The 27,668-nt window shown below is 40.9% G+C and overlaps 1 protein-coding gene across 8 annotated transcripts in view; it reads right to left on the bottom strand.

Annotated features, from left to right (window-relative positions):
- Positions 1 to 3,642: 3,642 nt before the first annotated feature.
- LOC119647766 (WD repeat-containing protein 47) overlaps positions 3,643 to 27,668 on the bottom strand; it is a 92,619-nt gene continuing 68,593 nt past the window's right edge. For 4 of the 8 annotated variants that reach the window (XM_038048897.1, XM_038048896.1, XM_038048898.1 and 1 more), the window contains 5 exons: positions 14,919 to 15,201; positions 13,714 to 13,871; positions 13,257 to 13,653; positions 12,976 to 13,199; positions 3,643 to 4,287 (listed from right to left, as the gene is read on the bottom strand). In XM_038048897.1, the coding sequence (XP_037904825.1) occupies positions 4,062 to 4,287; positions 12,976 to 13,199; positions 13,257 to 13,653; positions 13,714 to 13,871; positions 14,919 to 15,201 (1,288 nt within the window). In that variant the 3' untranslated portion in view covers positions 3,643 to 4,061. The remainder of the gene's footprint in view (positions 4,288 to 12,975; positions 13,200 to 13,256; positions 13,654 to 13,713; positions 13,872 to 14,918; positions 15,202 to 27,668) is intronic. The other 4 variants (XM_038048892.1, XM_038048899.1, XM_038048900.1 and 1 more) reach the window with 1 other exon arrangement.

The following is a 27,668-nucleotide window of genomic DNA, read 5'->3' as shown; positions in this document are numbered from 1 at the left end:
CAGAGCGAGAGACCTCTTTCCAAATCAACCCAGACGATAAATAATAAAATAAAAAAAAAAACCCGGGCGAAAATGTATGCTCTTCTTACACCGCGGTGACCAGAGCATGGTACCCCCAAACCCCTATACCCAGCAGCCCTTGCGATAATCTTCGATCTGTTCTGACTTTCTTCAGAAGGATCGATTCAAAACTCCCTTCACTTCGCTTTTGGTCAATATTACCACATTCTGGAGCTCTAATTTATTTACTTGGCGAAGACCAACCGGATGCATACCTGCAATTCCTCATCAGCCTTATTAATAAATAATCTGAAAATATTCGCACCAACCACTCTCCTTTATCTCTTACGGTCCACTCTACACAAAGTCCCTACTAAATGAAATCAAACTTGGAGAGACGCCTGAAGTAACGTATTCCGCACTATAAAATTCTCTACAATGATGCTGGCAGAGGCCTCGCCATAGTATACTATAGTTTAGTGGGAGAACCGCAGTCTGCGAGCACTCAGCCCATTGTACAGGGTGCGGCAGCATAACTTCCTTTTTTAAAATGCGCGTCACTCAGTTAGTTGATGTCATAGCGGAGCGCTAGTGATCCCGTTCAAGAGGGGATACTGTAAAGTTTCGTCCCGACACGGTTCAGTCGCCATCATGCGTTGGAATAGTGAGGAGCGTGCCTTTGCCGTTGAGGTTTACTTTTCAAGCGGATGTTCGGTTATTGCAACACAGCGTGCATTTCGGAATCGCTTTAATTTAGCCCCGTTGGCTCCCGTCCCAGACCGCAAATCGATTGTTACATGGGTCACTACATTCAGACAAACTGCAAGTGCGACAAAAGGAAGAACTGGAGTCTCTCGGCCCGTTAGTCACCTGAGAACATTGAAGCAGTGAGAGCGTCAATGTTGCGATCGCCACGGCGTTTTGCGCCCAAACACGCATCTGCCCTTGGACTATCCGATCGTTCTGTGAGAAGAATTCTTCGTGATGATCTTCATTTTCATCCCTATAAGATGGCGATAGTGCAGGAACTTTTAGAACGTGACTTCAATTCTCGGATGAACGCGTGTGAGCTTCTTCTTGATGTCGTTCCCGAGGGTGCTATTGTTTTTTTTTTTGTTAGCGATGAAGCCCATTTTCATTTGTGTGGGTCGGTTAACAAACAAAACATGCGCTACTGGGCTGACACCAACCCTGGAGAATTGCATCAAAAGCCTTTGCATTCACCCAAAGTCACAGTGTGGTGTGCAATTTCCTCAGCTGGAATTATTGGTCTCTGGTTTTTTGAGGAAAATGAGGTTACAGTGACAGTGAATTCGGACCGGTATGTAAACATGCTACAGAATTTTTTTTTCCCACGGCTAGAAAATTTGGACACTTGGTTCCAACAAGACGGTGCAACAGCACACACTTCAACAGCATCGATGGCTGTTTTGAGGGAACACTTTCCAGAGCGCCTTATCTCAATTAGAGGCGATTTGGAATGGCCGGCACGCTCTCCCGATCTGTCCCCTTGTGATTTTTTTCTATGGGGTTTTTTGAAATTCCGTGTTTATGTGAACCGTCCGAGAACCCTAAAAGATTTGAAGACCAACATCCAAGAAGAAATTGCCAACATAACACCTGCTATGCTAACAAGAGTCATGACAAACGCCAGAAATCGGTTTAGGCAATGTATGGAGAATGGGGGACGTCACCTAACAGATTTGATCTTCAAAACAATGTAAATAAAAACTTTAGACATGTACCTACATTATAAAAAATAAATAAATATTTTCCGAAGCATACAATAGTTTTTATTGAGTTTTGAAAAAAGGAAGTTATGCTGCCGCCCCCTGTACTATCCCCGTAAATTGCCTATTCAATGACTTCTCGCCTACAAATGCCGTTGGCTTTGCGAATCTGAAAACAGAGGCAGAGAGTTTGTATACTGTTCATTGAAGAACACTTTACCGCGATGTCTTCGTCTGGGATCTGAGAAGTCCGGGCAACTGGATATGAAGTGCAGGACCGCCTCTCCCTCCTTCTTAGACTGGCTGCATATAGCTGAAACCATCACCCCAACCTTTACCATATGGTAGTTTAACTAGCAGTGTCCCGTTAAAAGCCTTACCTTCTCAAGGGGCAACGGAAATGCTCTAGGTTCTTTGACAAGAACTTTCGCTGGCCAGCAAGAGTTCAAATTTCTCTACTCGGCTACATGAATCCTTGTAAGTTTACCCTTCAGAGTAGACTTGACAGTGGCCGAGTGGCAAAAGCTGGTTTTGGTCCCATCATTGTGGATCCACACCTTTGGCGAACCAATCTCCTCACTACCAGCGATGTTTGAGTACCCTAGCGCCCATATATCAGGAATGTTTCGTTCAGTCGACCAAGTTTCCGCTGCACCTGATGACAACTCGACACCAACTGGCATGATATATCTTTGCTGTTTAGTGTTGATAATGCTAGCCGACTGTCGAAACAGATTCGAATGGTGCGGCCCCTCCATTTTTGTCGCAAGTATTATTCTGCTGCCAATGAAATGGCATACATCTACGCCTGGAATATGGTCGTCTTGAAGACTATTATGTCTGTAATTCGAAAAGACTCATGTCCATTTATCGATCATTCTTCTCTTTTAGTGATTACGACGGAGTACGTCTTTTCAAAGATGAATTTGGAAACCTTAGATCGGCCGTCATCAGAGCTGCCAGATGATACAAATGAATGGGGGTATATTTAGGATAGCTTCAGAAGCCGCAGTCGGTGTGGTACTCATTGTTCCAGTGATACTTAGGCAACGGAGCCTCTGAATCTGCGCTAGAAGCTTCCTGCTGTCAGCAAAATTCAATTTGGACCGCCAGACGTGGTGGTGGTATTATGGATGTATACCTCCAATGAATCCGTTGCCGTTGTATAATTATAGCCAGAGCACGCGCTCCTTAAGTTATCGAAGATGCATTACTATATTTTTTCCAATAATTATTCAAAAGCATCTCAATTAAGAAGAGGTAGCAATAGATCTTACAAAATACATGTGTATAACCATATGAACTAATGGATTAGTTAAAAATCTTTTTTTCCTCATTGTGCATTTATTAACAAACGTGTCGCGTTTAAAAAGCATACTGCGCAAACGCAGCAAATAAGATATTTTACGGCATACTAGGAATATCGAATGTGAGATGGACAACTTTGATTCAATGGATTAAAGCAATAGTAGATTTTGAAGGCGAAATCACATGACCAGTAACAGCCTGTATCATGTCTGAATCATCTGAAGTTTCTAACTATAGATATGTAACAGGAAGAATTTAGTCTTAAGCTTGATTATCTAATCTTTTACGTCATTCTTACCCAAGAATTAGGTATATACTTCTTGAAACGCTGCTTTTATTTGATTGGATGCAGAATATAAACGGCTATCTATTGAATTAGTTCTGCATAAAGTTTTAGAAATGCAAATCGGCTTTCGATGAAAAGTAGAAGCAACAACGTCAAAGAATTTGTATAAGTCTTTTCTAGTCTGGATCTATGCAGACTCGTCAATATTTTTTAGAACTTTCAATCTGTCCTCACATCACATTTCCTCTGAAACTAGACACCATTGGACCTGTGGGCTTATAAAAACTGCAAAAATATTTGATTAAAAATGCAACAAGCTCCGCTTTATTTTTGGTAATATATTTTTTTAATATGTCAGTTTACAATTTGATTTCAGCTATTTTCAGGTTTTCTGCCGTTTTGATTTATATCGTATTGAATTTGAATATAAATAAATATCTTCATCCGAACACTATGTGTGAAAAACGGAAAAAGTAAATAAAAAATAATTAAACAACGATGCAACAAAAATAATCGTAAAAAAATCATTATCTTAATAAAAAAAATCTTTGTGGATTTTACACGTTAAAAAAGATTTAAATTATTTTATTAGTTTTCAGTTTTTTTTTTATTCTTCTTATTTTTCTTTGTTTGCTTTTTATCTATTTTATACTTGCATTATGTTCTGTTTGTTCGATTGCATATCATAATAAGTAATAATATAAAAAAACACCGTTAAACGATATACATATAACATCTTACAGGGGCGGCAAGGCCCAAAGCGTGGCTGTTTTGTCGGCTGACGTCGATAGAAAAGAGAAATCAGTCGGATGCCATCGACCTGAAATTACTTTGTCCGTGTGATGTGCGACCACCACCGAGGGTAGCGGAAGGGTTAAATCGCCTTGTAAGTCAGTTAATACAAGTTTATTATCGTAGCCGGCTGTTAATAAGTAGTAAGCCGATGGAGAGAACCGAATAGATCTGGAATTATACAGAAATAATAAGGTGAATTACTGGTTGTACTTGAAATGGAACGAATTGATAAAAGGCAGCAACTAGCGTTCTGCATAGAAATGAATCTTTGCTGATATATGTTAATATAATATTAATCATTGTTGCCACAGTTGTATGTGCTGAAGTGAAATCCAAGCTAATCGACACTGTTGGCTGATTATAAACGAATTATTGTCAACCAGGCCGTGAGACGCTACAAGGAGACTGATAAGATTGGAAAATTACCTTGGACTAACGCGCCGATTCCAAAAAACATTAATAAGATCAGAAGTCGCATTCACTGAAATTTCAGAGTTTCAAAGGGGAAAGTAGTTTTATTCTCGGCGTGGTAATAGCTTCGAACATGAATGAAACAGGATTGGTAGGAATTATCAGGCTTGCGTCCCTTCGTATTATTATTTTTTCAGAAAATCGTTATTTTCCTGTTTAAGCAAAATTCCTTCTACTAGCTGTAAAACACGCTAAACATTTTATAGAAAAAGATTGAATTTCTGATTAAACTAGTGAAGAGGGATACTAATGCGGGATGTACGCCATATTTTAGGGTTGTGATTACGATCTTCATTGACCAAGATTTCATCCTGGTTTTACGCCGAGGTCCACCAATTCCTTAAAAGCTGTTTGGCTTCCAGGCCTACGTCATTGCTCCATCTCAGGCAGGGTCTGTTTCTTCTTCTTTTTCTATCTAGTGTAAATAAATAAATTTTGCGCTTACAGACTTTTCGGGCTGGATCATCCTCATCCATACGGATTAAGTGACCTGTCCACCACAACCAATTGAGCCGGATTTTATCCGCAATCAGACAGCCATGATATCGCTCATAGATTTCGTCGTTATGTAGAAGATTTTTCTGATTCTTCTCTCGACCGAGGCCAAAAGTTCGCAGTTTTTCTTGTTAAAAACCCAAGTCTCCGAGGAATACATGAGGACTGGCAAAATCATTGTCTTGTAGAGTAAGAGCTTTGACCCTATGGTGAGACGTTTCGAACGGAACAGTTTTTGTAAGCTGAAATAGGCTCTGTTGGCTGCCAACAACTGTGCGCGGATATCATTATCGTAGCTGTTATCGGTTGCGATTTTCGACCTTAGATAGGAGAAATAATCAACGGTCTCAAAGTTGAAGTTTCCTATATTTATTCTTCCTGATGGACCAGTGCGGTTTGATGTTGGTTGGTTGGTTTCCGGTGCTAACGTTGCCACCGTATATTTTGTCTTGCCTTCATTGATGTGTAGCCCAAGATCTCGCACCAATTACCACCTGCTCGATCTGGATGGAGGCAATTTGTACGTCTCGGGTCGTTCTTCCCATGATGTTGATATCGTCAGCATAGGCCAGTAGTTGGGTGGACTTAAAGAGGATCGTACCCCTTGCATTTACCTCAGCATCACGGATCACTTTCTCGAGGGCCAGGTTAAAGAGGACGCATGATAGGGCGTCCCCTTGTCGTAGACCGTTGTTGATATCGGCCTCGCACATTGGTCAGGGTCGAGCCGAAAGCTGGCCTGCATCTGAACAAGATTTTGTGATCCATATGGTGGGATCATGATAGTGTACTGTTTTACGAGCTGCTTTCTCAGGGGAAAACATCAATTTGAAATTGGATCAAACATTGCGACAGAATCACCCAGAACTGGTCAATCGCAAAGGTGTCCTATTCTATCGTGACAACGCCAGTCTTCACACCATATAACCACTCAATAAAAATTAGTGCAATTTGCATGGGATATTTTGCCTTATCCCCGGTACTCATACTTGTTCTAGTCCCTGCAAAACTCCCTAAAAGGGAAATCGTACGCTGATCAAACTGTTGTGATAACGCACCTCGTTCGGTTTTTCGCCCCACAGACCCAAACCTTCTATCAAAGCGGAATAATGAAATTGTTGGAAAGATGACACGAAGTCATAAATAAAAACGGAGAACATATTATTGTATGAAAATATATTTCTACATTCCCGATTGTCAGAGTACACCCCCTAGCGTGAAGTGTTACCGATCAGGGCGTTTCGGACTATAGCACAGCCTCCTGCAGTTCCATGTATAGTCCGAACCTTAGGTCGAGAGGTTTTATGTAAATTTTGAGGGACTACTCATCATCATCAACGGCGCAACAACCGGTATCCGGTCTAGGCCTGCCTTAATAAGGAACTCCAGACATCCCGGTTTTGCGCCGAGGTCCACCAATTCGATATCCCTAAAAGCTGTCTGGCGTCCTGGCCCACGCCATCGCTCCATCTTAGGCAGGGTCTGCCTCGTCTTCTTTTCCTACCATAGATATTGCCCTTATAGACTTTCCGGGTGGGATCATCTTCATCCATACGGATTAAGTGACCCGCCCACCGTAACCTATTGAGCCGGATTTTATCCACAACCGGACGGTCATGGTATCGCTCATAGATTTCGTCATTGTGTAGGCTACGGAATCGTCCATCCTCATGTAGGGGGCCAAAAATTCTTCGGAGGATTCTTCTCTCGAACGCGGCCAAGAGTTCGCAATTTTTCTTGCTAAGAACCCAAGTTTCCGAGGAATACATGAGGACTGGCAAGATCATAGTCTTGTACAGTAAGAGCTTTGACCCTATGGTGAGACGTTTCGAGCGGAACAGTCTTTGTAAGCTGAAGTAGACTCTGTTGGCTGACAACAACCGTGCGCGGATTTCATCATCGTAGTTGTTATCGGTTGTGATTTTCGACCCTAGATAGGAGAAATTGTCAACGGTCTCAAAGTTGTATTCCCCTATCCTTATTCTTGTTCGTGCTTGTGTTTGACCAGTGCGGTTTGATGAGGGACTACTACCGTCGCTATAATTTCGACTGACACTATCTGAATTATTTGAAGTCTAATGATATGATATGATCATCTGCCAAGCGGCCGTAGTTCTGGGTTTATACTGCTGTTTTTTCACCAGTGTACTGAGCCAACGGTATGGCTAAATTGAATATGAAGCACGTTCGTTTTCCTTGAAAAGCCGAACTAGATCGGGCCTATTGTCATCAACAAGGTAGTAATTAAACCTTGCTTTTTCTATTCACTTGTGTTAATTATTGGTCTCGCAAATCCCGATATTTCGGGAACCATTTGTTGCCTTCATAAGTGCTAACACTGCTAACAAGTGGTTTTTTTTATTTGCAAGACCAATAAATAACACTAACGAATAGAAAAAGCAAGTTTTAATTATTTCAAAGCAATGATATTGTTAATTGTCGAGATAGACTTGAATTTTGGTATCTCTGGCCTAAAAGCTGGAAAAATCCCAGAATATTCTGTGTATGCGACGTGGAATGCGGTCAAGGTCTCATTGAAAATTGGGTCAATTTCCCAGGTTTCTAACCTTTTCCTGACTACTCGGTTCATGGAGTGATTTGCAGGTGAGATATTTAAGTTGCTCTAGTCCGATGAATTAATGACTTCACCCCGAGCTCAAGTGAAACTTCTTAAAAAATTCGTTGCGTTTTTTACTACCACCCGATATTGATTGAGAAGTACTGTTCCGGAACATCAATCTGGGACTTACATTAAGTAAGAATTTTTCTTCCAGTAATCTCTTGGAGTTTTTTTATTTTTCTTTTAAAAAATCACGCCATTTTCGCAAAGATCCATTTAAAACGAAAATCCTACGTAGTGTCGAATTTGTTGTAATACTCAATCGATTTCTTTTTGTTTCAGTCTTTAAAATTGTTGTAGTTATGGATCCGGTCATGCAACTATGACAAAAGACATTTTTGCGATGGGGAACCCAAGTGTTACCATGTCCCATAGTTACCTTGAAAGATAGGGAGGGTATTTAGAGGGGAGCCGCTGAAATACTGTGTAATGCCACTGCAATTCATAGAAAGGAAGATTGGGTACAGGAAAACAAACACAAATGAAATATTCCACTTTTTCGTGGTTACTTGTTTATAGGATAATTTATTCGCAGCTTATCCAGTGGGTCATGTCATTATCTGTAACCCATGATACGCGTCTGTTCGCATGCAACTCAGGTTAGGATTAATCTGGCTTGGCAGGTAATAAAATGGACTAGGGAAAGCTGCTGAAAATTAAACATAAATGTGCACCGGTTGTTTGTAGATTTCAAGCAGGCGTCCCATAGCATGCTGCAATATATACTACAAAGTACTGCGCAAACAAAAGAAGTTGGATTACGGATGAAACCATGACTCAAACGGGAAGAGAATACCGAAATCTGACATTGAAACACAAATTTGGGATAAAAAACTCAAAGAGAAAATCTTCCCAAATATAAAAGTGAAAGAAATGCCCAAAAATGCAAACTTGTGAAGTTTTCGACCTGTCTTTTTATATGGACCAAAAGCGTGATAGTTGCTTTGAATACTGATACCAGTAAGGGATGAACTAATCTACTGGTTTCTAGGTATACTATTGTGCGGTGTTGCCTCGCCGACTGCTCTTCTGCATATACTATGACCGAGAATATTGTCGAATCCGAACGAAACAGGCCAATCTAATCAAAAAAGGGCCGAGCCCCTTGGATGGACGCACTGAACAACTATGCAATGTACGGAGCAATTACGGTTAACATGGATTTGAAGCTACGTCAATTAATTTAGAAATTTGTCATTGTCGACGTGAATTAAGTGCGAGGTCCTTATAGTGAAACACGTTCATCACCATTTCACGGCTTGGTGCAGCTTTGTCTAGAGATGAGGAATCTTGGAGGCGTGCCAACGGTCATCCGTTAGTCTGCTCATCCTTACATTGTCATAACGCCAGGCAAACATAAAGCAGTTAAAAAGGAATTCGATGAAGCTATGGACCGCTCACTCTCCTGAATGCCTATGGGCCCCTCTGCTTATTATCAAAAGGAATGGCGAGATCTAATGAAGATTATCGCATACTTAACGGGCACACGTATTCCAACTGACATTCCGTGATACATATCTAGGATTTTTATAAATCTGGGTGCAATCTCGAGGCTTTCAAATCCCCATCCAGCGTATCAAGCCACCGTTGCTTAGGTCTGCCTTTTGGTCGCTTACCATCGACTTCGATGTTCAGACCAATCTTTGCAAGTGAATTCTCGTTTGCACGAATTGCGTGACCATACCATCGAAGACGCCTCTCTCGCAACTTTTCCACGATCGGTGCAACCCCATAACGATCGCGGATATCCTCATTTCGGATGTGATTTAAACGTGTAACGCCACTAGTCCAACGTAGCATCATGGTATGGGAAAGTAACCGGATCGGACGGTAATTTGAACATTCTGCTGGGTTACCTTTCTTTTTCCATATTGGAACAGTGGTACTTTCTTTCCAGTCGGATGGTGTTCTTCCTTCCTGAATAACCCGGTTAAAGAATTCACTGAGCCACAGTGTTGGGTCCCAGCTCTTCGCTTTCCAGAGCTCAGATGCGATGTCGTCAAGTCCTGTTGCTTTCCCCGATTTCATTTGTTTTATTGCCTCCTCGACTTCAGTTACGCTGACTGGTGGAACTGCTCCAAATGTCGGCAATGATTGTGGAAGTGGAGGATGAGCAAATTTTTCAGTTGAAATCTGCTCGAAGTATTCTCGCCATCTATCCGTTGCGGGTCGACGGTTGGTAAGCAAAGTACCGTTCTTGTCATTAACACAACAGAAGTGTTCGATATCCTGTGTGCGTTCATCACGGCTCGATACAGATCTCTCTCGCCATCCCGAGTGTCTAGTTTATCATAAAGATTTTTAAAATGGTTCGCTCGGGTGACAGCGACCGCTTTCTTTGCTTCCCGGTTGGCATTCTTATAAATTTGCCAATTAGCAGGCGTTTTATCGTCGAGAAATTTGTGGTAGAGGTGTTTCTTTTCACGGACCTTCATTTCAACATCATTCCAAAGCCAAGTATCTCGGTTGATGTACCGCTTACCCGGCTTGGTGACCCCGAGGGTTGCAGAGGCCGCTTCGTGGATCGTGTCTTTCATTTGGTTCCATGATACTTCCACATTCGTAATGGTTGGCAATCGTATGAGTGAGACCGTTTCTTCCTTCTTCTCACCAAATCGCCACCATTTAATGCGCGGCGGGCCAGTGCGTTCCTCACGCCGTTTTATCGGTGGCTTAATTCGCAGGACAGCAATCAACGGCCGATGCTGAGATGCGATGGTCTCATAGGGAACGACTTTGCAATCAGTGACAGTGGTAAAATGTTGGCGTCTTATGAGAATATAGTCGATTTGCGTTTTATTGTTCCCACTATAAAATGTGGGAAGATGAGACAATCGTTTGATGAACCATGTATTCATAAGTACAAGGTCATGGGTGTCCGCAAAATCGATTATACGCTCGCCACCTTCATTGCGCGCTCCGAACCCCTTTCCCCCATGGCATCTGTTACCGTCTGCCTTTTCACCCACATGACCATTAAGGTCGCCGGCAATGATTATGTAATCGTCAGCAGGCACGTGACAAGTCTTTTCATCGAGAAGTTGCCAGAAGGCATCTTTCTCGGCATCTGGTCGGCCTGTCTGTGGTGCATACGCAGTGAAGAAGTGAATAGTGCGATCATCTGATATAATGGTGAGCTTCATCAGCCGATCATCAAATCGTTCGACTTCTTTAATGGCATCACGGAAACCCTCTGAGATGGCAATGCCAACACCATATTGAGTGTGTGGGTTACCAAAATAGAGAAGTTTGTAGCCATTTTTACCGCGTTCGCGTTCAATGTCGCAGCTTTTGGAACCAGACCATCGGGTTTCTTGCAGAGCGCAGATGTCAATGCGCCTTTTCCGAAGGGCTCTTGCGAGTTCCTCGGTCTTTCCAGTTAGGGTACTAACATTTAGCGTGCAGATACGTATTTGTTTTGTTCGTTGTGTGCGGACTAACTTGCTTGCTTCCTGACGCCGTCCATGCGTCAAGAACCCTTGCCCATTTCTCGACAGGACCGGGGCCCGTCCTACCGCGTCGACTGAGGTGGAAATTGAATCCAGCTGAACCCAAGTGCGGGATCTGTAACCGTAATCTTCTTGCGATATATCTTGTTGTGAAAAGCTTCTAAATCGATCATTACCGCATTACCTTTAGTCCCATAAAAAAAGATTATCAGAGCTCCCATCGTAGGACCGTTACCGGTCCGATTTGAAGCAAGCGTTGAATCAAAAGCGTCTGTAATTTGAGAATCGACACGACAAGGTGACTCCATGACAATCCCAGACCCCACGTTGTGAAAATTGTGAAAACTTATTTGGAAACGCTGAAACGGTTTTTCAGAAAGATAACAAAAAGCAGTGGAAAACGATGAACAATGCTTTGAGAGGTGCCACTGTATTCCTATCTTCATTTATTATGCTATGAATTAATTCCAATCCTCAATACGTTAATTCAGCTATAACAGATCAAAAATTCGTAGGCTAACATGGATACAATTTGATTTTATTATTTAATATTTTCCATGGCATTTTTATGGTACGATTTGTCTTTAGCCTCAAAATAGGCCTCAGTTTCGGCCCGAGTATTCTCTTTAGGTCTGAGAACAGGAAAAGGTCGCTTGGGGTCAGATCTGGAGAATATGGTGGATGCGGTAGCAATTCGAAGCCCAATCCGTTTTCATTGATTTGTGACACGGTGTATTGTCTTGATGGAACAGCACTTCTTCAAATGGGGCCATTTTACGCGATTTCATCCTTCAAACGCTCCAATAATGCTGTGTAATAATAGCTGCTGATGGTTTTTCCCTTCTCAAGTTAGTTGATGAACATTATATCATGTATATCGCAAAATACTGATACCATAGCTTCGCCAGCTAACTGTTGCGTCTTTGCACGCTTTGGAGCCGATCCACCATGTGCAGTTCACTCAAATGATGATTGTGATTTTTGGTGTGAAATAATAGACGCATGTTTCGTCGTTCGTTATCGACGCATAAATGCGGCTTTTTTATTGAGGAGGAGCTTCAAACACTGCTCAGAATCGTAAACTCGTTATTTTTGGTCGATTATGAACTCGCGCGGCACTCCCATCGAACAGAACTTTCGCGTACCCAAACATTCGTGGACGATATATCCAGTACGTTCCTTTGATATCTTTAGAGCCTCAGTTATCATGGATCAATTTCACTTTGCAATCATCCAAAATTATTTTGTTAACTTTTTTGATGTTTTATTAACATACGGAATTCCTTTTTATTCATCCAGCCTACGAACTCTCTAGCCCAACGGTTAGATTCATTGTTGAAATGTTTTGAACCATCTTAACTTTTTGGTGAAAAAAAAAACCAAGAGAATGGAATGAATTCGGCTAAATGCGATTAACAGATGATAACAAAAGGATTCTGTAGGTAAAAATTAACTACCATCGCAATTGAAGAGTTAAGGAAAATTATAAACCTACAGAGCGCTCCCATGGTTGGCTAACTATAATATCAGCAAATACCATTCAAATTTGGCGGGTCTTTAAAGCAACTATCGTCCATGTGAGGTAATTAACGCATTTATATTGTGTAGCTCAAGTACCAAACTGTAAACCGCGGTTGATTCTCACCCGCCCACTAAACGGATTGTGTTCTTTATAGATTTAACATAGTTTTAACAGACCAATGCTATTCCGAAGGACGCAAACTGTCTGTATAGTTAAAAAAAACTTTGATTTCACATGAGAAAGCCTCAAATTTCCACCTTATTGCATATATCTATTTGAAAAAATATTCCTTAAATTACCTTATATCAGCTGAATGTGGTTTGAAGCACTGGATAGGTCTGTTACCACGTATATCATATAGAACACAGGAGCTGTCTTCATGACCTGATACCAATAAACGACCTGACGGATCAACACAAACAGCAGCCACTGGTGAACCTTGCCGTGTTCCCGGCGATGTAGCTGGCGTTATAGTATTAACGCAGCCTCTTGTGCGTAGATCCCAAAATCTAATGGTTTTATCCTAAAGGAAATTTTTCAAGGATTATTACAATCGTGCTAATTTGTCTACCATACTCACTTGTGACCCGGAAACAAACATAGCACCTCCCCAATTGTATAGTGACAGAATATGACCACCATGACCGCTAAGAGCCTGGAATGGTGTAGCTGTGGCGCAATCTGTCACGTATATTTTACAATCACCAGCACCACCGCTAATAAGCAAACTAGCTTTATTCGACGTATCCTCCAAGAAGCAAAGATCTCGAACAGTACCATCGTGCATAGTTAACTCAATTTCACGTCCTTCCAGCTGCTTTTTAACTTCATCGTATCGCATGAGTTTAATTGTTTTGTCATTTGAACCAGTCGCCACAAGCTCACCGTCTGGGGCCCAGCCCATGCAGTATATCGAGCCCTTGTGGTGTTTCGTTCGTTTGAATAGAACTGTTGGCTGGTATGTTGTATGCTCTTCCCTGGAAGGAATTTAATAGGATTTATTCAAACGAATTTTATAGAGCGTGTAGTATACGTACCTGACTTCCGACAATGATGGATATTCACATATTCTGAACGTTTTTGAATTGGATCCCACTGCATAGACACGTCCACTTGGATGGAACTCGGCACATCGTACCGCCTGCACATCTTCAAGGGATGTGACTGCTACGAAGTGTGGGCGATTACTGTCATTCTACGGAAAGGAGAAGAGACTTTTCAATTAGGTTGTAAGAGAAATCGTAGAGTTACTGCGTTGTTAAGTTTGAAGACGGTAGTAGCGGTTTTGTTTATATGCGTTAGTTACTTGCCAAAGTAATGAGGTCTTAGCACTTTGATCATGCATTTTAGTGGAACAATGTGCTATTTGGTTTTAATTGCTTAATATAATTTCCTCTAGCGTTTTGTTATCGCAACAGTTAGAATACGAAATGGAGTAGGTCACACATTCATAGCTAATCAATGAGGTGAATAATAACAATTAATTGGACCAAGTACAATGAAGTTGGATGTGTCTTTATTGATGAAAATCGGAACATTTATGTTAGCATAAGAGTAATTGGGCTTTAAATGCTTTGCATTTTTATAAGAACTTTTTAGCATGAAACCCAAACCTTGGGGTGCCAGCAATTTGAATTTAATATCACAAAAAGAGATATTTTCGAAGATTGCAATATGATAGATGCCTATCAAAGTCAAATTTTATTTTTCACCAAATGTTTCTAGACTATATGATTGAAGGATAGATAAGTTGACTGCTGACATTTACTATTCAAGCAATTGCTTTTTTACTGCCCCATAAAAAGTTGGGGTTTTGTTGATTGTTATGTTCAGATTCTAGTTATGACAGCTCCACTTTAATATACTTCATCTGAGTTGTTGCTTTGTACCCGATTTTGTGGACCGAGCTTTTTTCACGGGCTGTTAACTAACTCCTAAGACCTATCATGCTTAGCGTCAATTGGGTTATTCAAGAGAAGATACATAAACAAATATGCAATCGACCACACGAGCTTGTTCCCAAACAAATTGGCGAATGGCACATTGCAAAATTGCAATCAGGCACAACAACCAACTGCACCATTCATTGTCGACTGTGATTGTAAAATGCAACCAACTTTCAAATCTATTAGTCAACCGTTATCTGTAACGCATACGTATTTCTTTAGCAATGCAATCCCGGTAAAGGTAAATATATGGAAGAAAAACAAATCAAATGAGTTTCTCTCTGAGAAAAAATGACCTGAAATGTACTTTCGAGCGTCTTAATTCCAGCATCGAATAAATTATCCATTGAGTGTCGTTTATATTTCCAATTATTCAAATTGCTTCCAAACTTATTTGCTGAGTAGTTGCTTTCGTCGTTTGATGCCGATGCTGAAATGCGATGTTTGAATTTTGTACTGTTATTATTATGACTGTGATTTGCGGTTGGCAGTGCACGTATATCTTCCATTGATTTGGAATGGATAGCATTCTTGTTACAATTGCAATAGTTTTTCGAGTTTTCAAGCAACATGTTATTCCTGCGATTAGAAAGTAGAATCAATAAATTGTTTGGCTCCTAGCTATTTGCTGTTTGTCTGGTTAATATTTTAGCCTATTAATAAGTTGAAGATGATGCGACAGACTTTCAGGATGACCTAAGGTGAAATGTTTGGTTCCTGTTTACTGTTGTTGAGAAAACTTGATGTACAACTTGAGCTACTTTGATTTGAATATCAACAATCTTAAATTATGTATGTATTTTGGTAATAATTAGGACATCGCACATTTAATTGTGTGTTATGTTGTTGGCCCTTCGAATAATGTTGTAGAATCGTGAATCAAAAAGTAATTAGTGAACATCGAAAATGGGTTTAATTCATATTTCTTTTCGTAGATAAGAGCGAAAAATAATAAGATTTCAAGAAAAAAACGCAACAGGATCTGTCTTAGAATGAGACCCTATTCAAAATATCTATCTTTAACGTTTTAGCTTTAAATTAATTCAGTCAGTCATTCAGTGAAATTGTTTCACGCATTAATGCGACCTGGATGAAGTGGCATTCCACAACTGGTGTTCTTTGTGATCGACGTATCAGCGAACGTCTCAAATCTAAGATTTACCGCAATATCGTCCGTCTGCCCCTTTTTATGGTTCTGAGTGTTGGCCGACTATAAAAGACAATGAACGGCGTCTTGCAGTAATGGAGACGAAGATGTTGCATTGCACAGGTGACGTGACACGTTTTGATCACGCCCGAAATGAGGATATCTGCGATCGATAGGGGGTTGCGCCGATCGTGGAAAAACTGCGTGTGAGGTGTTTTCGATGGTATGGTCATGTAATTCGCGCTAACGCACTTGCCAATATTAGTCTGAACATCAAAATCAACGGTAAGCGACCAAAACGCCGGCCGAAACAACAGTGGCTTGATACGCTGAATAGGGATTTAAAAGCCTCGCGATTACATCCTGATCAGGCACTTGATAAAGTAAAATGGCGAAACCGATCACGACTAGCCGACCCCGCTTGTAAAAGGGGTAAAGGCTGAAGAAAAAGAAGAAGATGTGAGGAGCGACGGGTGCGCGACAGGTCCCTGTACATAGCTAAAAATTCCATTGCCCTCTATTTTTTTTAGAAAGCGACTTAAATAGATCATTTGATGGAAAGCTTTATATTGATAATAGTCAACCTCATACGCTTCAGAATCTGAGATTAATATTATTAGACAAATGCCAAGAATTTAACCTACATCAGATATAAAAAAGTCGGGAAACCGGAAGCCAGACGCTTCAGGTATGAAGGGTTTTGTGTATTTCTTTTATAAAGAGATTTGAGTGTGTATTTGTTCCTTAGTATGTAGCACGTAATACAGGGTGCGGCAGCATAACTTCCTTTTTTAAAATGCGCGCCACTCAGTTAGTTGATGTCCAAGCGGAGCGCTAGTGGTCTCGTTCAAGAGGGGGTACTGTAAAGTTTTGTCCCGACACGGTTCAGTCGCCATCATAGGTTGGAATAGTGAGGAGCGTGCCTTTGCCGTTGAGGTTTACTTTTCAAGCGTATGTTCGGTTATTGCAACACAGCGTGCATTTCGGAATCACTTTAATTTAGCCCCGTTGGCTCCCGTCCCAGACCGCAAATCAATTGTTACATGGGTCACTACATTCAGACAAACTGCAAGTGCGACAAAAGGAAGAACTGGAGTCCCTCGGCCCGTTAGATCACCTGAGAACATTGAAGCAGTGAGAGCGTCAATGTTGCGATCACCACGGCGTTCTGCGCGCAAACACGCATCTGCCCTTGGACTATCCGATCATTCTGTGAGAAGTTTTCTTCGTGATGATCTTCATTTTCATCCCTATAAGATGGCGATAGTGCAGGAACTTTCAGAACGTGACTTCAATTCTCGGATGAACGCGTGTGAGCTTCTTCTTGATGTCGTTCCCGAGGGTGCTATTGTTTTTTTTAGGGATGAAGCCCATTTTCATTTGTGTGGGTCGGTTAACAAACAAAACATGCGCTACTGGGCTGACACCAACCCTCGAGAGTTGCATCAAAAGCCTTTGCATTCACCCAAAGTCACAGTGTGGTGTGCAATTTCCTCAGCTGGAATTATTGGTCCCTGGTTTTTTGAGGAAAATGAGGTTACAGTGACAGTGAATTCGGACCGGTATGTAAACATGCTACAGAATTTTTTTTTTCCCACGGCTAGAAAATTTGGATTTGGGGGATACTTGGTTCCAACAAGACGGTGCAACAGCACACACTTCAAGAGCATCGATGGCTGTTTTGAGGGAACACTTTCCAGAGCGCTTTATCTCAATTAGAGGCGATTTGGAATGGCCGGCACTCTCTCCCGATCTGTCCCCTTGTGATTTTTTTCTATGGGGGTTTTTTTTTGAAATCCCGTGTTTATGTGAACCGTCCAAGAACCCTACAAGATTTGAAGACCAACATCCAAGAAGAAATTGCCAACATAACACCTGCTATGCTAACAAGAGTCATGACAAACGCCAGAAATCGGTTTACGCAATGTATGGAGAATGGGGGACGTCACCTAACAGATTCGATCTTCAAAACAATGTAAATAAAAACTTTAGACATGTACCTACATTATAAAAAATAAATAAATATTTTCCGATGCATACAATAGTTTTTATTGAGTTTTGAAAAAAGGAAGTTATACTGCCGCATCCTGTATATGCATATGTTAATGGCCAAATTTCCATGAAATTTGGCAAGTGTATACGAAATATTGTCCTCTACGCTGATAAACAATTTGGAAGTCCTAGGGTAAATTTAAGGGGCATTTTCAGTAAATTTCTAAAAGTTGGCAATATACTATTAGTAAGTTTATTTGAACAGATATCGAAATGGGACATATTTTGAGGCCTAGATTTCATCTAAGCGCACCCCCCCCTGATTTTTTTTCTTAAGCGAAGACGATCGTGGTCGAAGCGCGGCGAGCCGGCTCAAACCATCGCCAAGCCCGGATTGATGGCCATTTTTTTCGGATTTTTAGGTTGGGTAGTTTCCGAAAATGAGTCCTGTCTCACTTTAAGTGTGTACATTTTGACTCCTCACGCGCGCACTTTGCAATTCACAACACAACTAATATCGGTTGCGGAAATTACTAATCGAGACCTTTCATTTGATACCCTACACGACTATATCCGGTGAAACAAATTTTTGAATCCCCCCCTTTGCATATATGGGGAGCCCCCCTTTAAATTCAACCTAAATTTATGCCATTCGCTGTATGCGTGGGACTTCATAATTCCCATCTGTCCACAAAATTTCGTTCGTTTCGGTTTAGCCGTTTTGGAGAAAACTGCGTGTGACAGACAGTTAGTGAATCGATTTTAATAAGGTTTTGTTTTACTCAAAACCTGTGGATGGAAAAGAGCCAAGAACGTATACTTTTTCTGTATGAGTTCAAACTTGGTCATAAAGCAGTGGAGGCGACCAAAAACATTAAAAGCGCATTTGCAGCTGATACGGTATACAAACGAACCACACGGCAGTGGTTCGAAAAATTCTGGTCAGGCGACGTAAACCTTCAAAGTGAGCCACGTGGACATCCAGGACCATCGATTGACAACGACGAACTGCGTTCGTTAGTCGAATCCGACACACGTCAGTTTGTGAGGGACATTGCAGAAAAACTGAGCGTAAACTATTCAACAGCCTCCCGGCACTTGCAACAACTTGCAAAGGTAAAAAAGCTCGACAAATGGGTTCCGCATGCCCTTACGGAGCACAACAGAAGCGATCTCTTTTTGCACAGAATAGTGACATATGATGAAAAGTGGATATTATACGACAATTGTCCCCGATCAGCACAATGGCTAGATGCTGTTGAGCTACCGAAGCATATGCCGATACCGAGCCTCCATCCGAAGAGGGTAATGGTGACTGTTTGGTGGTCTAAAGCTGGAGTTATCCACTATTCTTTTTTGTCACTTGGAGAAAGGATAAATGCACCGAAATACTGTGCCAAACTCGAGGTAATGCACCAAAAATTGAGTGTTCAACGGCCGAGATTAGTCAACAGAGATGATGTGATACTCCTTTCACGACAATGCACAACCCCATGTATCCAGAACAACGGTTCGAAAGTTGAACGAACTGCATTATGAGACTCTGCCTCATCCACCATATTCACCGGACCTTTCGATAACCGATTACCACTTTTTTAAGCATTTAGATCATTTTTTGTCGGAAAAACAATTTGGGAATGAGGAGGCCTTCAAAATTGCCTTCGACGAGTTTATCAACACCCGAAAATTGGACTCCTACGAAACTGGCAAACATGCTCTTGTATCTCATTGGGAGAAGTGTTTTGAATCGATTGGCACCTATTTTGATTAATTAAATACATTTTTGTAAGCTTTACAGTCGTTTCAAATTTTAGTGCCAAATCGGCCATTTCTTGTGCAACAACCTAATAATTAGGACATCGGGCTATTTACCAGCGCAATATATTGCTGACCAATCAAGTGATTTTGTGGAGTAGTATATTAAGCGCGAATATCAATCAAAATTTACCGACTAAAAATTAGTGAATACAGAACATAAAATTAGCTGAAGGCATATTGTTTTCCGTAGATGAGACGAACAATAATGTGATCGTTGAAAAGGAAAATCCAGCAAAACGTATCTTAAAATGGGGCTAGATTCAACGTGTAACGTTCTACTAATAAAGGGAGACAGGCGAAGAAAAAAGAAAGTAAACAAGTCGGGAAACCGGAAGTTGGACGCTGCAGATATGAAAGGTTTTGTGTATTTCTTTTATAAACAGATTTGAGTGGACATTCTCCCCATTAGTATCTAACACGTAATGTATATGCATATACACTTTCGCGTGATAATGACATTCAAAGCTTTGACCTATTATAACTTTGTTAACAATAGTGCGATCCCCACCAAACTTGTTTGGATGATGATCTATGTTATAGCATATATTGCTACATGACTCTAGGATGAACTTAAGGGGGGTTTTGTAGCCAATGACTACAAATTATAGTAATACACTATTATTAACTTTTTTTGAATAAATATTGATATGGAGGGTATATCGGGGCCTAGACACTATATAGTAGCAGCTTCTTGATTTTTGAGATTTTTCGGTTGAGTAGTGTTTGAGAATGGATCCGTGAAAGAAATGATCAATTTCGATCACGCGCACTCCCCACCTTTCCATCAAATGTCACAACTAAGACCGGTTTCGAAAAGTACTAACCGAGGCGGCCTTTCATTTGATACCCCACATGGCTATATTTCATGAAAAAAAATTCACACTCCCTTTTGGATATATGCCTCCCCTTCAATTCGAATGGAATGACGTAACTCACTGTATGAGGTTGAACAGTTAAGTAAACCTGCAACTTTCAAATTCCCTTCCCCTTCCCTTCTCCATGGATATATTCACCAGCGCTTAGCTTGTTTAATTCGCCTATTCTGTCGTGTTGAGTAGATTTGTGTTAGCGGTGCTCGTTACGAAAAGGGAGAAGCGAAATCTAGAGCAACGCGTCGCGATAAAGTTTTGCGCTAGATTGGGCGAAACAGCTTCGGAAACGTACGCTATAATTGTAAAAGTGCATGATGATAGTGCTCTTAGTCGTGCCCAGGTGTTTCGATGGCATAAAAAGTTTAAAGAGGGGCGTGAAAGCGTGGAAAACGAGGCGCGGAGTGGGAGACCAATCGAATGCGCGCCCTAATCCGTGAAAATCGGCGTTTAGCAGTTCGAATGTTGGCTTCGGAATTGAGTATGAACCGTGAAACAGTCAGACAAATTTTAACAGGCGATTTCGGGATGAAAAAATTGTGCGCGAAAATGGTTCCAAAGAACCTTTCTGAGGAGCAAAAGCAGCATTGAATGACCGCCGCAGAAGATTGTTTGAAACAAGTGTTGTTGGTAATTAAGAGAATGTCTAATTGACTGGTCAGTTGGTTAGCACATTGGTGGTAGTGTTATGCAAACCAATGTCAAGTGTCGTCAGGCGAAAATATCAGTAAAGGTACATAAGACCGCTATAGTACAGGAGAATGGAGAATTCCTGAATTTCTGTTGGTAGGTGAACCTGAAGCCGAGAAAGCGGCATGGTTAAGGGCTCTAAGTGTCACGTGTAGGTACCACGGAAAGGACTTTTTAGATGAAGAATACATAAGTGCGTCAAACTTCGAAAAACCTGCGTACGAGTAACCAGAAAACATTCGGAACAGGGGTACCAGCGGATAACACTGTAGGCTTAATAAAAAGCATGCGCGGTTGATCGTAATCTCAGATATAAAAATATTGATTGTGCGTCGATTTCATGCCTTTGTTCATTCTTAACTTTTTTGTTAACGCTTGTTTAATGTTATACAATATTTTAATATAGTTAAAAAACAAAGAAATAATAAGTTTTTGGAAATGAATCAGAGAAAGGCCAGTTAAAAGGCCCAAAAATTCAAAGAGCGACAGCACAATCTAGAGATTGTCCATCAGGCTATTCATTTTAGTGTGATTCTGACGTTCAAAGTTTTAGATTGCAAAAAATTTACGCAAAAGACAACTATGACGTATTATAACTTTGTTAGTTTTAGTGCGGTTTCCACCGAAGTTAATAGCATTGTGCTCTATAGTATAGCATATACAAATTCAATAATTCTAGGATAAATGTAAGGGGAGTTTCTAGTCAATTTTTTTTAAAATATACTAACAAGAAATATGTTAATATACTATTATTACCTTGATGTAAAGATATGTCGGTATGGAAAGTATTTAGAGGCCTAGATACCATATGCATGGACTAACATTATGTTTTTCAGATTTTCAGGTTGGGTAGTTTCTGAGAATAGGTGCTTGAAGTAATTGACCCTTTTTGGAACTCCGCATTCCTCCCCTTTGCAGCCAATGTCAAAACTAATATCGGCTTCGAAAAGTTCAAAACGAGACCTTTCATTGAATATCCCACATGCTTGCGTGTTAGATAGTAGAAATGATCCCGATTGATATTTTGGCGAAAGAGGAATAACGCCTTTACGATCGAGTGTACCTCACTGGAGAAGTTTTCGTCGGTTGGCGCAGTTCTCACAAAATAGAACCATCGCGGAATCCAAGAGGGACGACTCCGAAATAGGTCGCTGGACCCACACATTCATATGGTATATGGATCATATGGATCGATCGACCACATCGCGAAGTAGGTTTCGACTTAACAGCTTTTGAGCGGACACGGGGGTTTCGAGCATATCTCTATCGGTTTTGACATGACGATTCGCCACATTGCACAAAGTGCCCGAATATTGTAGAGCTCACAAAACACATTTTACTTCAATGCCCGAGATTCGTAACTAAGAGAGCTGCATTAGAAGCTACAACCGGGGAGCACTTAACATCCGAAAACATCATACAATATATGTTGAAATCGAAGGCAAGCCGGAAAGATAATGGCAAAAAGAAGAAATAAAAGAGGAACACAAACGTGGACAGGAGTTTAGGATAAATTCTGATCCAGCCCTGCGATATAATACAGTATGGGGAGTGTGGCAGTAGGAAGTGCTTTAAGTGAGTGAGAGTCCACCATAACCGTCTGGTAGGAGCCAATGGTAACTTTTGCAGCTTTCACTTTCCACCGTAAAAAAGACAGACACAAAATCTTAAAAATATCCTTTCCATGTTGAAAGATCGCGAAGGGGATTCATTTCTTTTCGTTTGAAGGAAAGTTCTACTATAATTTCAACTGGCATTGTTTTCTACTACTCATACTACACAAAAATGTAACTGCATTACTGACATAAAATCTAATAAGCAGTTTATGAGTACTTAAATAATGTTAATGGGATTTTAAATGGGCTCGTTAACTGCATCTATTTATAGACTAAGAACTATTTCTTCAACTCGCTTTTAATGCTCAGCGAAATGCCAAGGTTTTGTGAACTTCTATTTGGGACATGCAATTTTTAACATAGTTTGAACCGAAGTTTGTGAATTTATTTCAAATCACTACTGAGAATCAAATGTTCCTAATACCAGCGTCTCAGGGAATAAGAGAGGGACGAAGTAGGTGCAATTGAATAGTTAAAATTGTTAACACTAACTCAATGTATCGAACCACTAAGAGGTGACTCTTTTTGTCAAATGAAGATACTGTAGAAATTGACAGACGTTCATGCTTATTGGAACTACGTCGAAATTTTCAATTTTATCATTAAATTGCTTTTACTTAGGAAATGGTCCTTGGTTTTTACTTTCTTGAACGCTATGTCAAATGAGAACAACATCCCTAATGAGTGAAAGGCTAGCTAGAAAATTTCACAAGATTTCATTACCTGCTTAAAATTACATAACTGCTTGTTGGCCTGGTACTCGGACTACTAGCACAAAGGGGGTTCATTGTCCTGAAGAGAAGTTTTTGGTTTTCCAGGGGCCGCTCCACATAATTGTCAATCGGAAGATGATTGAAAGCGATTAGCGAAAACTTGTCTGCTACGTATCACTAGGGTACATTGGTCTAATACAATTTCCAACAAAGAACTGCGTTGGCGCACAGGGCAGTAACCCGTGGGCGATGTGATCAGAAGGTGCAGGTGGCAATGGATAGATCACACAATTTCATTACTGGCTACGCCATGCAGTCGAGGCCACTCTTCCAAAATTGCCAACGGGTGACTTCAAGAGTACCTGGCGTAGAATAGTAAAGGGAGAATGCGGGGGTTTCGGGAAGTCCTGGCAGGAGCTGAAGGGCATTTCAGCAACTGTGAACAACGGCGCGTAAGCGTGGTTGACGAGCTATGCCCCACACCAAGGAGTGAACGGCAACCATATACATATATGATGGGAAGTTGAATTCTTTTGTTCAACACATGGAGAATACCGAAAGCAAGGAATCGTTAAGGTGGTAACAAAAACGATAGGAATGAGCGGAAAAACTGTCGTTGGTTCCACAAACTTGTCCCTAAAATCTGTCGCAGATGAAGCACTCTCACACACCTTCTTTCGGGGCATGGAGGACACCATAGATAGCAGCATAGGTTTAAATTCGATACATCATCTAACTGTTCCACTTGCGATGGTATCCCCGAGGAGCGAGAGTATGTCTTTTTCCATTGTCCGAGATTTTCGTCCATAAACCTTAAACATTGGAAGATGTGTCTGGAGGAGACATTGGGACGAATGAAAGCATCGGAAAATTATGTTGAGGATAGGCTCATTCAACATAGGCTGAGCAAAGCAGATCAGGAGGGAAAAGCAAAAGAGATGAGATAATCAGAAGAGACGTTTGCGATGCACGAGGTAGCTAGGCCCAAGTACACCTTGCGATGTAGTTAGTGGGTAAAAATCCTACCCGCTGGCAACATATATGGTTTGGTTTTGTAAAAAGTCTGAAAATGAGATTTATTAGTTGGCAAAAGGGATTTCAATCCGTTTGTGGTGTCTGCGGCTTAGCGACATGAGCGGTATTTCATCTGCCTCTTTCCAAGGTAAATTTGACCAGAGAATGCATTCAATATTGTGTAATATTCCCTCTTTTCCCAAATTTTTGTTTTACACCTCTTAGCTTTCTCAATTACCCCTTTCAATTTCATAATTCCCATCCCGTCATTAATTTATATTCCTAAATTCAAGAACCCAATTTCATTTGAACAATTCCAAATTTTATTTTTTAATAATTTTCAAATGGTGCAAGCGAAAATTGACCGTGCTAATCGTTCGTTGACCCTTATAGACTTAATCATATTACATATTATTGGATGCAGACAGGTGATTGATCGTTGCTGGGAAGAATTTCCATGCCTCATAATACAATGCAATAGGGTAGTTAGGGTTTTGGCTGAACCGACATGGACTCTGAAATTCAGGCCGTGCTCGGTGGAATCAGGAACTAGCGGAACCGAGGCCGGCTGATTGGATGGGCAGCTAATCAGCTGGACAAGTGGAGATCGTTTTTGGTCTTCGGCAGAAAAGGTTTTGGATTTTGGGATTCAGAGTGGATCGTATTTGTTCGGAGTGGACTTTTTTGATACGATTTCGAAATGAAGTCTTTAAAATCCTAAATATAAAGATCTTTGGAAGTTTCTCACTTTAATAAATTTATTCAAGTGGCTTTCCGTGTTTCAAAATTCTGTGGGTTTTGAGTGTGAGAAGAGTGTTTGTCTTGAGCATTGCTTTGCCGAATCCGAGCCAGCCTCGCAGAACTACATTACAAAGATTAACATCGAATCCAAAAAAAATCATCTTTAGTGGAGAGATCGGAAACACCAATTCGAAAACCAAAACTTGAGAAGCGAAATTTCTCTCTCAGATTCAGTTCGATACTGAAATATGATAGAATGCTCAGCTATTAATTTATTCTGAATTGCCGATTCCGGATCGGAAGACAGGAATTCGCCTTCGAAAAAGGCGAAGCCACCAAGTAAGTTGAAGAAGGGCGGCAATGACAAAGGACTTTTGTTGTGGTGGCTTGGCGAAGCTTGTCTCCCTGGATTTAATTGTTGCTCATTAATCATCCGTAAAAGATTTGTTATGGTCAGGTCGTGAAGATCCTTCGGTGATATTCAGCGAAGTTAGAATTATAACGGCGAAGACTACAGTATATAGTAGTTTTCTTTGAACAACAGTATTGTATTAATACAAACATAGTGAATAAGTACGCTCCACGCGCGCAATCCAGCTGCTATTTCATTAGGTATAAATTCTCGTCATTTGTGGGAAGTTTTACTTTACGCGTTCAATTCAATCAAATCTGCGGTTGAAGCTCATGAAATGCTGTCGGATACGTATGACGAGGCAGCTATTAAGGAAAGAACGTGTCGTGAATAGTTTCAAGGACGGTGATTTCAACGTCGAAGATCGGCATGGCGGTGGAAGAGAAAAGGTGTTTGAAGATGGCAAGTTGGCGACTTTACTCGATGAAGACTCGTGCCAAATCAAAGAAGAGTTGGTTGGAAAGCGCCTCAAACCCACGGGAATAGTTCAGAAGCAAGGAAATTGTGTGCCGTACGAGTTGAAGCCGAGGGACGTTGAACGGCGTTTATTTGCTTGTGAACAGCTGCTTTAAAGGCAACGACGGAAGGGGTTTCTGTACCGTGTCGTAACTGGGGACGAAAAATGGGTTCACTGCGATTATCCCAAACGCATAAAATCATGGGGTTTACCCGACCATGCTTTCACATCGACAGCCAGACCCAATATTCACGAATCCAAGGTTATGCTTTGGTTTGGTTTTATGTTTTTGGGATACCTCTCCCCTCTTTGCCGTCTTCGAGCACTCAGGATGGTCTTTTGACCAACGCCAGACACATTTCGTCATTACACGTTCTCCGGCAAAATGTTTCTATGTTGAGTTGACATTTCATTGTCTATTATTTTAAAACGAGTGTATCTTATTTGAAATATCCCAACCTGAAGCGGCCTTGAAATTTGAGGAATTCCATCGAAAGTAAAGTGGTAAAGATTGTCTAAGTGCAAAGCTTTAATTTCATATTGTGCACGGAGTAAGAATGTTCGCTGAGACATCGTCAAATGGATTACTACTACCATAATCTACAAATGATGGTAGTATTTTGGTTGGTGAAAGTTCCTAAAAATTAATCATTAGTGCTTTGCAGCAAAGCATAACTGAAGGTCGACGAACTGTTAACTTGTATGTGGTACTGGATGATTCATGGCAAAAATGTGAGTAGATATAAAATGAATTTGCTTCGTGCAACCGACACCTAGCAGTCATTTTTGATCACACTGCTCCCAGGGCAGGTATAGAGCAGCTTCTGATTGATTTTACCCTCGACCAAATCTGGCCGAATCTATTCAGAGCAGTGAAAACGTCTGTGAACAGCATTATACGCTATAAATTGCGTTTTTTACCGAGCTGTCCTACTGCCTGTCCTAAGATTGTGAATTCGTTCCATTGCCGGTGCAATAGGGGTGTTCCTGGAACTGCCTCAGGACAAATTACCTTACATCAGACGTACTGACCTTAGATGAACCTTGGATTGGTCAATTGAAATTAGATTATAAGAAGAGACGTGATTTAAATCATGATTGCAGATGAGCCAATTCGGGAAAAGGCGGCAGTCTCTCTTATGTAGAGAAAAACAATATTCTTTCCAGTAATTGGTGAGATTTGTCAATGAAGTAAGCCAGGGGAAGTATGTTTGTATCATTCAGACAAGTATTTGTTTCACACAAAACCATTTTTCGCAGCAGACAAATGTCTGACCCAGAGACAGACAGATGCCTGCATCACCTGTCTGACAGTCTGTTTCACACAAATTTTTTTTTGCCGAAGACAATGTCTGTGACTGTCTTACGCATCAAACAGATATTTGTCTGACAAATGTCCGTTTCAGACGAAATTTTTTTCTGTAATACAATTGTCTGCGCCTGCCTCACGCATCAGACAAACAGACAACAGAAACAGACGATGTGAAGCAAACGTTGAGTTGAAGCAGACATTTGTCTGACACAGACACACAAATTTGTCTGGTGTCTGAGCCACACCCAGTAATTTATCTGATCTA

Source organism: Hermetia illucens, chromosome 2 (genome assembly GCF_905115235.1).
Source record: "Hermetia illucens chromosome 2, iHerIll2.2.curated.20191125, whole genome shotgun sequence".
NCBI classification, from domain to species: Eukaryota; Metazoa; Arthropoda; class Insecta; order Diptera; family Stratiomyidae; genus Hermetia; species Hermetia illucens.
The sequence above is the reverse complement of the archived record's forward strand: the minus strand, read 5'-3'. Positions and strand labels throughout refer to the sequence as shown.